General features: G+C 45.2%; 1 protein-coding gene across 7 annotated transcripts in view; it reads left to right on the top strand.

The window, feature by feature from the left end:
* The window catches only part of UNC13B (unc-13 homolog B), a 409,040-nt gene that overhangs the window by 247,012 nt on the left and 147,122 nt on the right, over positions 1 to 14,906 (top strand). For 6 of the 7 annotated variants that reach the window (XM_073553139.1, XM_073553142.1, XM_073553141.1 and 3 more), the window contains 2 exons: positions 3,606 to 3,655; positions 5,100 to 5,178. In XM_073553139.1, the coding sequence (XP_073409240.1) occupies positions 3,606 to 3,655; positions 5,100 to 5,178 (129 nt within the window). Of the gene's footprint in view, positions 1 to 2,296; positions 2,320 to 3,605; positions 3,656 to 5,099; positions 5,179 to 14,906 lie in introns of all 7 variants that reach the window. The other variant, XM_073553137.1, reaches the window with a different exon arrangement.

Genomic DNA, 14,906 nt, shown 5'->3' with positions numbered 1-14,906 from the left:
CTTTGGTGCAGCTATTCTCACATAAGGAAGACGGCGACTCTGCCTCGGATCCACAGTTGAGAGTCTGTAGAGAGAAGGATCATCCTAGTTCTTGACCTCTTACCACCTCACCCCCTGTAGATGTATCCTGCTGTATAGTGTGTTGTGTTGTGCGCAGTTCTTTGATATTTTGCTGCATGGTGTTGAGTATATCGAACTGTAGATTGTACAGTTTATCATACAGGCTGATCATCTTATCAACTTAAGGACGTCTTAGAAAACCAGCCCTCAGTACAGTGGTCTTCATTATACATATCCCCTTTGTATTTACAATGCGCCACATCAGCTCTGTCTTCCATGTTCACCATTTCGGCCGCCATCTTCCCTGATCACCATTTCGGCCGCCGTCTTCCCTGTTCACCATTTCGGCCGCCGTCTTCCCTGTTCACCATTTCGGCCGCCGTCTTCCCTGTTCACCATTTTGACCGCCGTCTTCCCTGTTCACCATTTCGGCCGCCGTCTTCCCTGTTCACCATTTCGGCCGCCGTCTTCCCTGTTCACCATTTCGGCCGCCGTCTTCCCTGTTCACCATTTCGGCCGCCGTCTTCCCTGTTCACCATTTCGGCCGCCGTCTTCCCTGTTCACCATTTCGGCCGCCGTCTTCCCTGTTCACCATTTCGGCCGCCGTCTTCCCTGTTCACCATTTCGGCCGCCGTCTTCCCTGTTCACCATTTCGGCCGCCGTCTAATCTGTTCACCATTTCCACCGCCGTCTTCTCTGTTCACCAATTCCACCGCCGCTGTCTTCCCTTTTCACTATGTCGCCGCCTGTCTTTCCTGTCCACTGTCGATGCCTGTCTTTCCTGTCCACTGTCGATGCCTGTCTTTCCTGTCCACCATGTCGATGCCTGTCTTTCCTGTCCACCATGTCGATGCCTGTCTTTCCTGTCCACCATGTCGATGCCTGTCTTTCCTGTCCACCATGTCGATGCCTGTCTTTCCTGCCCACCATGTTGCCGCCTGTCTTTCCTGCTCACCATGTCGCCGCCTGTCTTTCCTGCCCACCATGTCGCCGTCTGTCTTTCCTGCCCACCATGTCGCCGTCTGTCTTTCCTGCCCACCATGTCGCCGCCTGTCTTTCCTGCCCACCATGTCGCCGCCTGTCTTTCCTGCCCACCATGTCGCCGCCTGTCTTTCCTGCCCACCATGTCGCCGCCTGTCTTTCCTGCCCACCATGTCGCCGCCTGTCTTTCCTGCCCACCATGTCGCCGCCTGTCTTTCCTGCCCACCATGTCGCCGCCTGTCTTTCCTGCCCACCATGTCGCCGCCTGTCTTTCCTGCCCACCATGTCGCCGCCTGTCTTTCCTGCCCACCATGTCGCCGCCTGTCTTTCCTGCCCACCATGTCGCCGCCTGTCTTTCCTGCCCACCATGTCGCCGTCTGTCTTTCCTGCCCACCATGTCGCCGCCTGTCTTTCCTGCCCACCATGTCGCCGCCTGTCTTTCCTGCCCACCATGTCGCCGCCTGTCTTTCCTGCCCACCATGTCGCCGCCTGTCTTCCCTGTCCTCCATCTCGCCGCCATCATCCGTCCACCGTCTCGGCCCAGTATAAAGGCCCATTTAGACAGCCCGATAATCCTAGGAACACCCTATCTTTCTGGCTTAAAAATCATCATTCTCAGCAGCATATTTCCTCTGATCCAATACGATCCTATTATTGAACGGTCTGTGCACATGGCAGTGTGGTCAACTAGTCTAAACCATTAATCAGCGGCCAATCATCTTGCATTTAACCGATCAGCGGTTATTTAATGGCTGAGGTCTGCCTGTCTATTGGGCCCTAATATGTGACACTCAAATTGGTCATAAAATCAAAACAAGGTGGGAGGTCTGATTTTAAAAAGGATAGACCCCTTTAAAGAAGCCATAGATGCATGGATAGCTCCTATTATCCATTATATCACTCAGTCTATGGGACAAGATGCTCGTTCCTAACCTAGATTATTTTTTTCTGAACATTTATGGGACTCATTTTGCTTTCTCTGCGATTAGCAGGGAATATAATTCTTTATTGGATTGTGACCAGACCGCCTCAACTTGCCCCCTATTATAATAAAAGCAGTCTCGTAATAAAACCAAAACATTATTTGGGTATAGTCTTTGCATCTATGACCGACTTTGGCTCTGGCGGAGGCTTTGGTGTTGTTACCATGTAATTGGCCCCTCGTCACATTCCATCTCCCGCTTGGTGTGCTCCCGGACCGCTCGCCTTTTCTACTAACCGTCACTTTCTCTTCTGCTCTTTCCTTCATGCACAGAGGGTCTTAAAGTTGAATATCAGGTTAATTGTTTTGTTTTTTTTATATGTATACTTTTTTTTGTCTGCATGACATCTTAATACCGCGAGTCTTGAGCCTATTCGCAAGTGACTATGGATGGTGGGCAGCAGAATGGTGTCTGAACAGGCTTCAAATGACCCTATGAATGAACAAAACGCATGTTCATCTGGTGAAATGATCTTTTGTGCTGCACAGGAGATCATCATTCTCAGGAGCACATTGTCATGTGGAAAGAGCAGTTTTGCTGCCACGAGCAATGGCAGTCAATGCACACTCAACAATCTATTACAGGTCATTTGGTGCTCATCAGAAGGGTGGTCTCCCGGTGTTAAAGGGGCTCTGTCGGCAGGCTTTTCCTCTATAAGAGGAGAGCCGCATGATGTAACAGCTGAGACTGATTCCAGTGATGTGTCACTTACTGGGCTTCTTGCTGTCATTTTGATACATGACCATTCACGTCATGTTGGACTCGCTGGTAAAGTCACACGATGTCCGAAATCCTCACCAAATTTTTTACATTTTTCTTCTTTGATGCTTTTCTTCTGTTACGCATGAGTAAACTGCTCACTCGGTGGCACAAAATAATTCTATGCAAATATTCTCCGTTATCTTTATTTAATCCGTTACATTGGTGACCTTGGTCCCAATTCATCAAACTGCTCTTGCTAGAATTCTGGAATACTCATAGTTATGCAAAATGTCTGCAACTTTTGGCATTTTTCACGTCCGCTCCAACAGCCTTTTGAAGAATGGCCAGAGATTAGGTGGTAGGGGGCGAGGCAGAGGGCATCACATTCGTCAGAATTTACCGCACTTTTCAGATGCCATATACATGTATGTAGTATTTTTTTTTTTTTTTTGCAGTAGCACATGGCAGCTAAAATATGCACCAAATTCATAAGGAGGTGTGCGCCTCTTAATGAATTTGGCGCATTTTCTTCCAGCGCCGCCTCAATCGAGGCATAAATCGCCTTTCGGGATGAATCTGAACCTATGTTTTTGGTTTGGTTGAGGAACCTCTTGAAGGGTCACGTGCTCTAAACCGTCTCTGTACCTGCCCTATATGTGATGATAAATGTGTATGTGTGTGTATATGGGCCTTCTGTATACTCGGAGCACCGGAGGGATGAGTATATCCTTGGGGAAGGCACAGAGGGTCAAGAGGACACTTTACGGGCCCCTATGACCGGAGACGGGAGCCGTGTGTGCTGTAAGCGTATTAGTGCTCTCTACTAGAACTCCCATTCGCATCATGACATTGACCTGTATTTCTGTTTTTCGCCTTCAGACACAAGATGACGGGGACCCATCAAAGCCACCGTGGTTTAAAGGAGGAGGGTGAGCTCTTTTATTCCTTATTCTGTTTGTACTGTTTATGTTCTGCGGCCGCTTCATATTTTTCTACTGATCAGTGGGAATAATTGATTTATTACACAATGCAGTGCCGGGGAGACGCTCTGCAGATTACAGCGTGGCTCAGTCCACTGAATAATGGGAGTCGATGTGATAATGGAGTCAATGATTGCATGTGTGTGAACCGCAGGTTTCCATTATAACAAGTGTGCGCATATACCGTAATCTATATATCGTAATTGGTATTCACTCCTGAGAGCAGGAAACATATCAGAAACCCTGATTGAGAAGATTTATTCTTCAAGTTAGCAGATAAGTGGTGCTATATAGCATTGCAGATCCTATATAGACATATGTTTGCACCCCCATGTAATAATGTCCCCATCATGGCCTCATCATTGTATAATGACCCCCATCCTGGCCAAATGCTGGTATAATGTCTCCTATCTTGTTAAAATTTCCACCCGTCCTGGCCTCATTCTGTAATAATGTTCCCATCCTGACACTATCCGGTCATAATCTCCTTCCATCCTGACCTGATCCTATTAAGTCCCCCACCCCGTCCCCCTCCTGTTATAATGTCCTCCTTCTTGACCTCATCCTGTAATAATGATTCCATCCTGAATCCATCATGTTATAATATTCCCCATCCTGGCATAATGTCCCCCCATCCCGGGAAAAAACTTGTTGAGGATTTCGGCCATTGTGTACTCCGTCCTGGACCCCATCCTATAATGTCTCACGTTTTATTCCCTCTCTTCTCTAACTCATTTAAAGAAAGATAAACAATTTCTTCTCCCCTTACCTTCCTCTCATGAAGCACGGCATCCTCTTCTACAGCAGTCACAGAGGCCAGAATCTGATTTTGCTTGCCAGCCTCAGGCGATGCTTGATGTCACTGCCATGCACCGCCCGTGACTTGCACGCCAACGTCGGCTATCAGCCAAGCTATGTGTATTGCTGTGCAGGGAGCCGGTGGATCTCTGCTCCACAATATATTTCAGCTGTATGTTCATCATCTGACCCCATCACTGGAGATCCCGTGAACACCAAACACTGGAGCTAGTGTATGATAACTTCTGCTGAATGTTCAGTTTTTACATTGGTTGATTTTTCTCAACTTTTCCACATGTTCTCTACCTTTTGAGCCCGCTGCAAGCTGAAGTATGAAGCTCGAGTCCACCCTGCCCTACTGTAAACCTTCACAGCATAGCTGAGGAATCGTTCTCCTTTGTTACATGTCTCATTGACAAGTACTTTTTCATCCACCGCGTGTCTGACCCTATGACCGAGTTGCTGTTTGCTCCGTTCTGACCTCTAATAGTTCCAGCGTTTTGTTGCTCTTGGTTCTATTGTGTTACAACTTATGAATTAAATTGTTCTTCTGTGTGAGTGCGTTTTCCTGCTTTCATTGTACGTCTTCCTCCAGGCCAGCCGGAGGCTTGTATGGGATTGACAGTATGCCTGACCTTCGTAAGAAGAAGCCTATTCCTTTGGTTAGCGATTTGGTAAGCTTATGGTGACGGAGCTTGACTAATTGTGCTGTACCATATACATGTATATATGTATATTCATGACGAGTTACCATTCTTGAAGTTCCTTTCCCTTTACTTAGTGGAAAAGAAAATTTGTTTTTTCACATTATATGGTGAGGTGAGATAAAGGTCGGACCTATTTTTTTTTTTTTTTTTACGATCTTTAAAATGCCACCATATCAATATTAAGACCACCATAAAAATCTAAAAAGAAAATATTAAGAACATATAAGAGGAATCCTTGTCATGAATAATAACTCACCACGATGCTCTCAAGATATGAGTTCTGTTTTAGTATGACATACCCCCCTCCTCTACCCTAAAAAAAATAAAATAAATAAAAATGCTGTTTTAAGATTTCTGAAATTATATTTGCCAATTCTTTGTCAAACCTTTTATGAAACTTGTTATATTAATATAATTTTTAATAAATTTTTTGTACAATGCGGTATGCATCGGCAACAATATAATGTGCTGGATTGTATTAGTAATTCCTCCGAAAATCTCCTTCACCCAAACACATTTTGGCTACTTATTGGAAAAAGGAGAGAAGGAGAGAGTAAATTGTTGTCTTACGCCTTTTGGGGGCAGCTTCTCTCCCATGGGAAGAAAACGACCAGACAAGCTGAATTCCAACATGTCTAACCCTTCATTCCACCAACATCTGGCTTTGGTGGGAAATTGGGGACATCCCAACACGCATTAGATGGTTGGCCCATCATGCCTAAGTTAGCGGTTCAGCTGACAATCATTTCATGTTTATGGCCACCTTTAGGCTCAAGATATTTGTAAGGATGTCATCTTTAGCTATGATTTGTTTAGAAGATCCTCCTGAGAGATTAGTGGAGCCACACGCTTTTGTTACTGGGGACAGAGTGGTAGATCCATTTTGGCTGAAAGGGAATCTGTCAGCAGGTTTTTGCAGTTTTCTGAGAGCAGCATGATGTAGGGGCAAAGACCCTAATTCCAGCACCTATATGTTGTGGTTTCGATTCAATTAATGGTTTATTATCAGATTATCACAACAGGACTAGGTGTCTTGTGCCTCCTAGTCAACTGCGTTGTTTAACCATGCCCACACAACTGATTGGCAGCTTTGTGTTCTTTGTGCATAGGCAGAAAGCAGCCAGTGGTGTGGGAGGGGTTATACAGAGCTCAGCATTCAGAGAACTGCAAGATCTGCATCAGATAAAACAAAGATTTTATCAAAAAAGGTACATCATGCTGCTCTCGGATTACATAGAGCCTTATTCTCTTTTTAAAGATTTTGTTAAAGGGGTTGTCCATGTTGGCCAGTCCCTTTTTGAGTTAGAAGAGAATCCAAGTTTCCAAGGCGCCTAACATCACTTTCCAGTCTTAAATTTTTGTCAGGCATTAATAAAAGCTTTATTTTAAGAAGATTTCAGGATCTTAAATGTTATGGTAAGTTTTTGTTATGAATCCAGTGATAAGGAGATGGGGAGCGGTGTCCTACTGCTGGGATCTCCAGTGATGAGCTGTAATCTGCGGCTAACATCTCCATAATTTATGGGCCTGATTCTTCATCTCCTGGTTAATCCCATACACACAGATCCAACCAGCCCCACAGTAGATGTTAACAACCCGACTTCTCCGGATGATTTCCTATTTGAATTAACCTTTCACAATTCTTTTATATGCTGCTGCCCCCCTATTCTGCAGGCGATGGTAAGTAGCTCCTCTCCTCAGTAAGCGCCGGGCCTTGGACCCCTTGCATTAGTATCGTTTTACCTTCCCTCTGCGGCATGACCTGTTATCAATCCTTTGTTTGCCTGGCAGCGCTCCCTACATCACTGACTTAATGGACCCGCATACTTAGACTGCCATATTTCCACTAATGGATCATTTATTCTCTTTCACAGACCCCGTTTATGTTTCCATAGAAAAGGTTCCAGTGAAAAGCTTCACATCTATATTATTACTATTGTCTGCCTATTTCTTACAATAAAAGAGTGAAAAGAAAGCAGGTCTTAGTTGCCATGCATTGGCTGCTCCACTCCCCTGCCCCAGTGTCAGGCCAGTCTATTCAATTTACCCTGATAGCCTTTAACCCAACATCTGCAAAATTAAGGCTATGTACACCTTTGAACAATTTTTTGTTAATGATGTTCATTTCCTTCCTAAATGCAAAGTTGAGAAACTTACTATATCTTATTCAATAACATCAAATCAAATCAAATTTATTATCGCCAAGTACATATTACATATATACAAGGAATTCTTTGTGGCAAAGAGGCAACATAATATATAACAACAGATACAAGTAACATCTAACAAGACAGATACAGTATATAGTCTACACATGATTATTATTATTTATTGTTATAGCGCCATTTATTCCATGGCGCTTTACATGTAAGGAGGAGTATACATAAAAACAAGTACAATAATCTTAAACAATACAAGTCATAACTGGTACAGGAGGAGAGGACCCTGCCCGCGAGGGCTCACAATCTACAAGGGATGGGTGATAATACAGTAGGCGAGGGTAGAGCTGGTCGTGCAGCGGTTTGGTGGATCGGTGGTTACTGCAGGTTGTAGGCTTGTCGGAAGAGGTGGGTCTTCAGGCTCTTTTTGAAGGTTTCGATGGTAGGTGAGAGTCTGATATGTTGTGGTAGAGAGTTCCAGAGTAGGGGTGATGCGCGAGAGAAATCTTGTATGCGATTGTGGGAAGAGGAGATAAGAGGGGAGTAGAGAAGGAGATCTTGTGAGGATCGGAGGTTGCGTGCGGGAAAGTACCGGGAGACGAGGTCACAGATGTATGGAGGAGACAGGTTGTGGATGGCTTTGTATGTCATGGTTAGGGTTTTGTAATGAGTCTCTGGGCAATTGGGAGCCAGTGAAGGGATTGACAGAGGGGAGAAGCTGGGGAATAGCGGGGGGGACAGGTGGATTAGTCGGGCAGCAGAGTTTAGAATAGATTGGAGGGGTGCGAGAGTGTTTGAGGGGAGGCCACAGAGCAGGAGGTTGCAGTAGTCAAGGCGAGAGATGATGAGGGCATGGACTAGGGTTTTTGCAGATTCTTGGTTGAGGAATGAACGGATTCGTGAAATATTTTTGAGTTGAAGTCGGCAGGAAGTGGAAAGGGCTTGGATATGTGGTGTAAAGGAGAGATCAGCGTCAAGGATTACTCAGAGTAGTGTCGCTTGCTCTTGGCGGTTAAGAGGTCATTGGTGACCTTAGTAAGGGCAGTTTCAGTGGAGTGGTGTGACCGGAAGCCAGATTGTAAGCGGTCGAAGAGGGAGCAAGAAGAGAGATGGGAGGACAGTTCAAGGTAGACGTGTTGTTCCAGTAGCTTGGAGGCGTAGGGGAGAAGTGATATAGGGCGATAGCTAGATACAGAGGATGGGTCAAGAGAGGGCTTTTTGAGGATAGGTGTGATGGAGGCATGTTTAAAGCTTGAGGGGAAAACACCAGTTGTTAGTGATAGGTTGAAGAGATGGGTTAGGGTTGGGATGAAGACTGTGGTGAGGTTTGGTATGAAGTGGGATGGGATCGGGTCGAGTGCACAGGTGGTGAGATGTGATCTTGAGAGTAGAGTGGAGAGTCGATCTTCTGTAATGGTGGAGAAGTTGGTTTTGAAGGTGGAGGGCTGGGAAGTCAGGAGGAAGGGCTCTGGGGGTTTAATTGTTGATGATAAATCAACATGATGATAAATTGTTGTTAAATGATGATTTAATTGTTGAACAGAGAGTGGATAGAAGCTGTTCATATGGCGGTTGGTGCTGCATTTGGGGACGTTCTGAAGGGAGTAGTTGGAATGAGGAGTGTCCCGGGTGAGAGGGATCGGATGAAATTTTCAATGCGTGGGATCGAATACTCTTATCATAAAGATCCTGGATTTTAGGCAGGGGGGATCCTATAATTCTCTCTGCTGTTCTGAAAGTCCTTTGTAAGCGGAGTTTGTCATGCGCAGTGGCTCCCCCATACCAGACTATCAGAGAGGAACAAATCACAGATCTGATGACAGCATTAAAGAATAAGATCAGCAGATTCTTAGACAAACCATATCTTTTCAGCTGACGCAGGAAGAACATCCTCTGTTGTGCTTTTCTTATAGCAGCATCCACATTTTTCCCCCATTTAAGATCATGAGAGATGATAACACCAAGGAATTTGGTCTCTGTGACCCTAAGAACCACTTCGTCATGGATGTAGATTGGAAGTATCTCATGTTGATCTTTCCTAAAATCCACAACCATCTCAGCAGTTTTTTTAGTGTTGAGTACAAGATTATTGGCTTTACACCAGTCACATATTCTTTTCACCTCACTCCGATACAAGCCTTCAGCATTTCCCCTGATGAGACCAATCAGTGTCATATCATCGGCAAATTTCAAGATTTTTACTGAGTCTGCTGAAGAGATGCAATCATTCATATAGAGAGAAAACAGTAACGGGGACAAAACACACCCCTGAGGTGCCCCGATGTTTGTGACCAAGGTGTCTGAAGTGAATGGTCCAACTTTTACACTCTGTATCCTGGCTGTCAGGAAGTTATAAATCCACAAGCGTAAGTTGGGAGGGACTCCAAGAGCTACCATTTTCTTATGAAGTAAATTCGGATCAATGGTATTGAACGCTGAGCTAAAGTCCATGAAAAGAATCCGGACATATGAGTGCCGTTCATCTGTATGATCCAAAATGTACTTCAGTGCCAGATTGACAGTGTCGTTTGCCGAACGATTCTCCTTATAGGCAAACTGAAGCGGGTCCCATAGCTTCTGCGTGAATTTTATCAGGTAGGACATCATAATTCTTTCGAAGACTTTTATAGCTACGGATGTGAGTGCTACTGGTCTATAGTCGTTCAACTCAGAGGATCCCACTTTCTTGGGGACAGGGATAATTGTGGAACTTTTCCAACACTGAGGTACAACGCACTCTTTCAGTGACACATTGTATATATTTGTCAGTATAGGGGCAAGCTGAGAAGCACATACTTTCAGACACATTGGAGATACACCATCAGGGCCAGGTGCCTTTTTGACCTTAAGTCCCTTCAGGATGCGTATCACCTCTGCCTCGGAGATCACTACTTGGGTGTTGCACAATGAATGATCTTTATATGAACAGACTGAGGAGCTTAGAGATGAATAGCCACTGTGTGTAGAGCTTGCCTCAAATCTGCAGTAGAATTCATTTAACTCTGCTGCCAGACTTCTGCTGGGGTTCACTATAGTGGGGTGGCTTTTATAATTGGTGACCTCTCTTAATCCTCTCCATGCAGATCTAGTATCTTTTGATGAGAACCTTTCCTCCAGAATCTTTGCATACTCGTGTTTGGCTAACTTGATCTCTTTAGATAGCGAGTTCCTAAGTTTCTTGAATTCAGTAATATCGCCTGCTTTATAAGCCTCCTCTTTTCTCTTACGGATCAACCTGACTTTATTTGTAAACCACGGCTTGTTGTTTCCCCGAAAGTGGACAGATTTGGATGGAATAAACGTGTTTTCACAAAAACGGATATATGAGGACACTGCATCAACCCATTCATCCAGACCCGAGCATGTTTCCTGGAATACCTCCCAGTCCGTGCATTCAAAGCATGCTTGTAGTTGCAATTTTGCCTCCTCAGACCATGTCTTCTTTGTATAAACTGTAGGTTTGGATGTTTTCAACCTTTGCCTGTAGGCTGGAATTAAATGAATTAGACAATGATCTGAAAAGCCCACTGCTGCTCTCCTCACTGCCCTGTAGGCCCCTTTTATGACTGTATAGCAGTGATCAAGCGTATTGTTCTCTCTCGTGAAGCAGTTTATATGTTGAGTAAATTTGGGGAGATCCAGGTTGAGTTTTCCTTTGTTAAAGTCCCCCATTACGATCACAAATGCTTCTGGAGATCCTTTCTCCCATTCTGATATTTTGCAAGCTAATTCACCAATAGCAGCTTTAACAGAAGCTTGAGGGGGAATATATACTGCAACCAGAACCATAGATGAAAACTCTCTTGGAGAGTAAAATGGTCTACAATTGAGTGCAAGCTACTCTAGATCTGGAGAGCAACCTTTTCCCAGTATGTTAACATCACAGCACCAGCTAGTGTCGATGTAGAGACATACCCCACCCCCCTTTGTTTACCTGAAGCTACACAATCACGGTCAGCTCTGTAGATAACAAAACCAGGTAGATCCAGACTACAATCAGGGATGGTCTCATTCAACCAGGTCTCAGTAAAACAAAGAGCAGCTGAATTGGCCATATCAGATCTCATGTTACAAAGTAAGCTCAGATCCTCCATTTTGTTAGATAAGGAACGGACATTAGCCAAGTGGAGTGAAGGAAGAGCTGTTCTGAACCCTGTCCTCCGAAGGCGTGCCAGGACGCCTCCTCTCCTACATCTCTTGCAGTACACCTCTACAGGTTTCACAGAAGTAATGGATTTTATGTACTCAATTGATGAATTAGCAATCATGCTCCAAGAAGGGGAGTCCATGAGAAATTGCGGATGATTCCAGAATAATAAATCGTCCCTTGAAATCATAAGAGTAGGTTTACAGAGTGCAGTGGCCATGATTACACTCAGCTTGTAGCTATAAAGACTGAACAGTCACAGCTTAGCAGAGTTAAATGTACAACTTTCCATAAAGGGTGCTCCCAGCCCTGCTGGGGGGGAGGTAACATTGTCTACCACGTTACTGACACAGAATGTCTAAGTCATTTATCTAGCTGAGCAATCTGCAAAAATGTCACAAATCCATCAGAGCTCCTGCTTCTTCTCCTGACAGCTCTCTGCTTCACCATATGTTCTCTCAGTAAAATAGATAACAGCATGGAGGAGGTTGGGAAAAAGTATCTACAGTCTCTGGGAGGGCAGATAAAACAGGCTAAAGACAAGAAGGAAAGCACATTGTTACGTGTAGTCACAGCATGAAAAGGAAATTGGTGCAGGATAGAAACTGTGCTGATACGTAAGCTAATAAAAACAGTTGTAGCCTGGATGCACACAAACCTAAACTGCAGTCAATCTTGCTGAGAAAAATATACAAGGTTTGCATCCACACTGTATTACTGAGGGAAATATTCAAGGCTTACACCTAGCCTGTATTACTGACAGAGAAATATCCAAGGTTTGCATCCAGCCTGTATTACTGGGAGAAATATCCAAGGCTTGCACCCAGCCTGTATTACTGAGAGAAATAGCCAAGGCTTGCACCCAGCCTGTATTACTGAGAGAAATAGCCAAGGCTTGCACCCAGTCTGTGTTACTGGGAGAAATAGCCAAGGCTTGCACCCAGCCTGTGTTACTGGGAGAAATATCCAAGGCTGGCACCCAGCCTGTGTTACTGGGAGAAATATCTAAGGCTGGCACCCAGCCTGTATTACTGGGAGAAATATCCAATTCTTGCACCTAGCCTGTATTACTGGGAGAAATATCGAAGGCTGGCACACAGCCTGTATTACTGAGGGAAATATCCAAGGCTTGCACCCAGCCTGTATTACTGAGGGAAATATCCAAGGCTTGCAACCAGCCTGTACTACTGAGGGAAATATTCAAGGCTTGCACCCAGCCTGTATTACTGAGGGAAATATCCAAGGCTTGCACCCAGCCTGTATGACTGGGAGAAATATCCAAGGCTTGCACCCAGCATGTATTACTGAGGGAAATATCCAAAGCTTGCACCCAGCCTGTATGACTGGGAGAAATATCCAAGGCTTGCACCCAGCATGTATTACTGAGGGAAATATCCAAGGCTTGCACCCAGCCTGTATGACTGGGGGAAATATCCAAGGCTTGCACCCAGCCTGTATGACTGGGGGAAATATCCAAGGCTTGCACCCAGCCTGTATGACTGAGGGAAATATCCAAGGCTTGTACCCAGCCTGTATGACTGGGGGAAATATCCACGGCTTGCACCCAGCCTGTATTACTGAGGGAAATATCCAAGGCTTGCACCCAGCCTGTATTACTGAGGGAAATATCCAAGGCTTGCACCCAGCCTGTATTACTGAGGGAAATATCCAAGGTTTGCATCCAGCCTGTATTACTGGGAGAAATATCCAAGGCTTGCACCCAGCCTGTATTACTGAAAGAAATAGCCAAGGCTTGCACCCAGCCTGTATTACTGAGAGAAATAGCCAAGGCTTGCACCCAGCCTGTGTTACTGGGAGAAATAGCCAAGGCTTGCACCCAGCCTGTGTTACTGGGAGAAATAGCCAAGGCTTGCACCCAGCCTGTGTTACTGGGAGAAATATCCAAGGCTGGCACCCAGCCTGTGTTACTGGGAGAAATATCCAAGGCTGTCACCCAGCCTGTATTACTGGGAGAAATACCCAATTCTTGCACCCAGCCTGTATTACTGGGAGAAATATCGAAGGCTTGCACACAGCCTGTATTACTGAGGGAAATATCCAAGGCTGTCACCCAGCCTGTATTACTGGGAGAAATACCCAATTCTTGCACCCAGCCTGTATTACTGGGAGAAATATCCAAGGCTTGCACACAGCCTGTATTACTGAGGGAAATATCCAAGGCTTGCACCCAGCCTGTATTACTGAGGGAAATATCCAAGGCTTGCACCCAGCCTGTATTACTGAGGGAAATATCCAAGGCTTGCACCCAGCCTGTATTACTGAGAGAAATAGCCAAGGCTTGAACCCAGCCTGTATTGCTGAGAGAAATATCCAAAGCTTGCACCCAGCCTGTGTGACTGGGAGAAATATCCAAGGCTTGCACCCAGCCTGTGTGACTGGGAGAAATATCCAAGGCTTGCACCCAGCCTGTGTGACTGGGAGAAATATCCAAGGCTTGCACCCAGCCTGTGTGACTGGGAGAAATATCCAAGGCTTGCACCCAGCCTGTGTGACTGGGAGAAATATCCAAGGCTTGCACCCAGCCTGTATTTCTGGGAGAGACACAACCGCAAAAGTAAAATCTGAAACTTGGACCAGGCTGCAGGGAATCTAAAAAGAAATGCAGCAGGGAAGTTTGCAGATTTACACTTTTTGCAGTTTTATTAACTAAGGGTAAGCAGAAACATAGGTAAAATATTTTTTTCCATATTAAAGGTGTTTATAGCCTTTACAGCAAATTTATAGAGGTAGATATCGGTGATAATGGCTTGGATTGGCAGCAGTATAGCCACTTCCGGTGTATACTTTTGCTTCCCATTGTAAGATGCACTGCCTAATGCACGTCTCTAAAGATGGAGCAAATGTGTGCAAGATCGGAGTGTTGAGCTACAAACTGTATCTGCTATGGCTTTTGAGATTAGGAACCACCGCATCCATAGTATTTGTCTGAAGTTGACCCCCCAACATAAAGCTTCTCCAGCATACACAGCCACGACCCTACACCACCTGGTTCATTACACTCAGTGATGGACACTGAATGGCAGATTTGTCACCCTAGCCCCCCATTCGGTACCTCTGCCATCCCTACATACATGCCCGGGTGTCCTCACTGTGGTCCCTGGCCCTCCCTGGCCATGTATGCATTGCCTTTTTTTTCCTCTTCTTATAGTGTTTCCTTTCGACGTAACAGTTTCTCTTTTAAATTTTTTTTGTTCTATTGCCTAAACTATGATTTGCTTTTTCTCTCTGGACTAAGATTCTAATTCTAGAAGAAGCCGAGGATTCAGGAGGTGATCTGCAGGGGAATGCCAGCTGTAGACACAAAGCTCTCGTAGGTTGCAAGCCAGCAGGTCACAGGCCAATCTTCAGACGGCATAGAAATCTTGCAT

The sequence above is a fragment of the Dendrobates tinctorius genome, unplaced genomic scaffold (assembly GCF_039654945.1).
Source record: "Dendrobates tinctorius isolate UK_male_01 unplaced genomic scaffold, ASM3965494v1 ptg000197l, whole genome shotgun sequence".
Taxonomy (NCBI): Eukaryota; Metazoa; Chordata; class Amphibia; order Anura; family Dendrobatidae; genus Dendrobates; species Dendrobates tinctorius.
The sequence above is the reverse complement of the archived record's forward strand: the minus strand, read 5'-3'. Positions and strand labels throughout refer to the sequence as shown.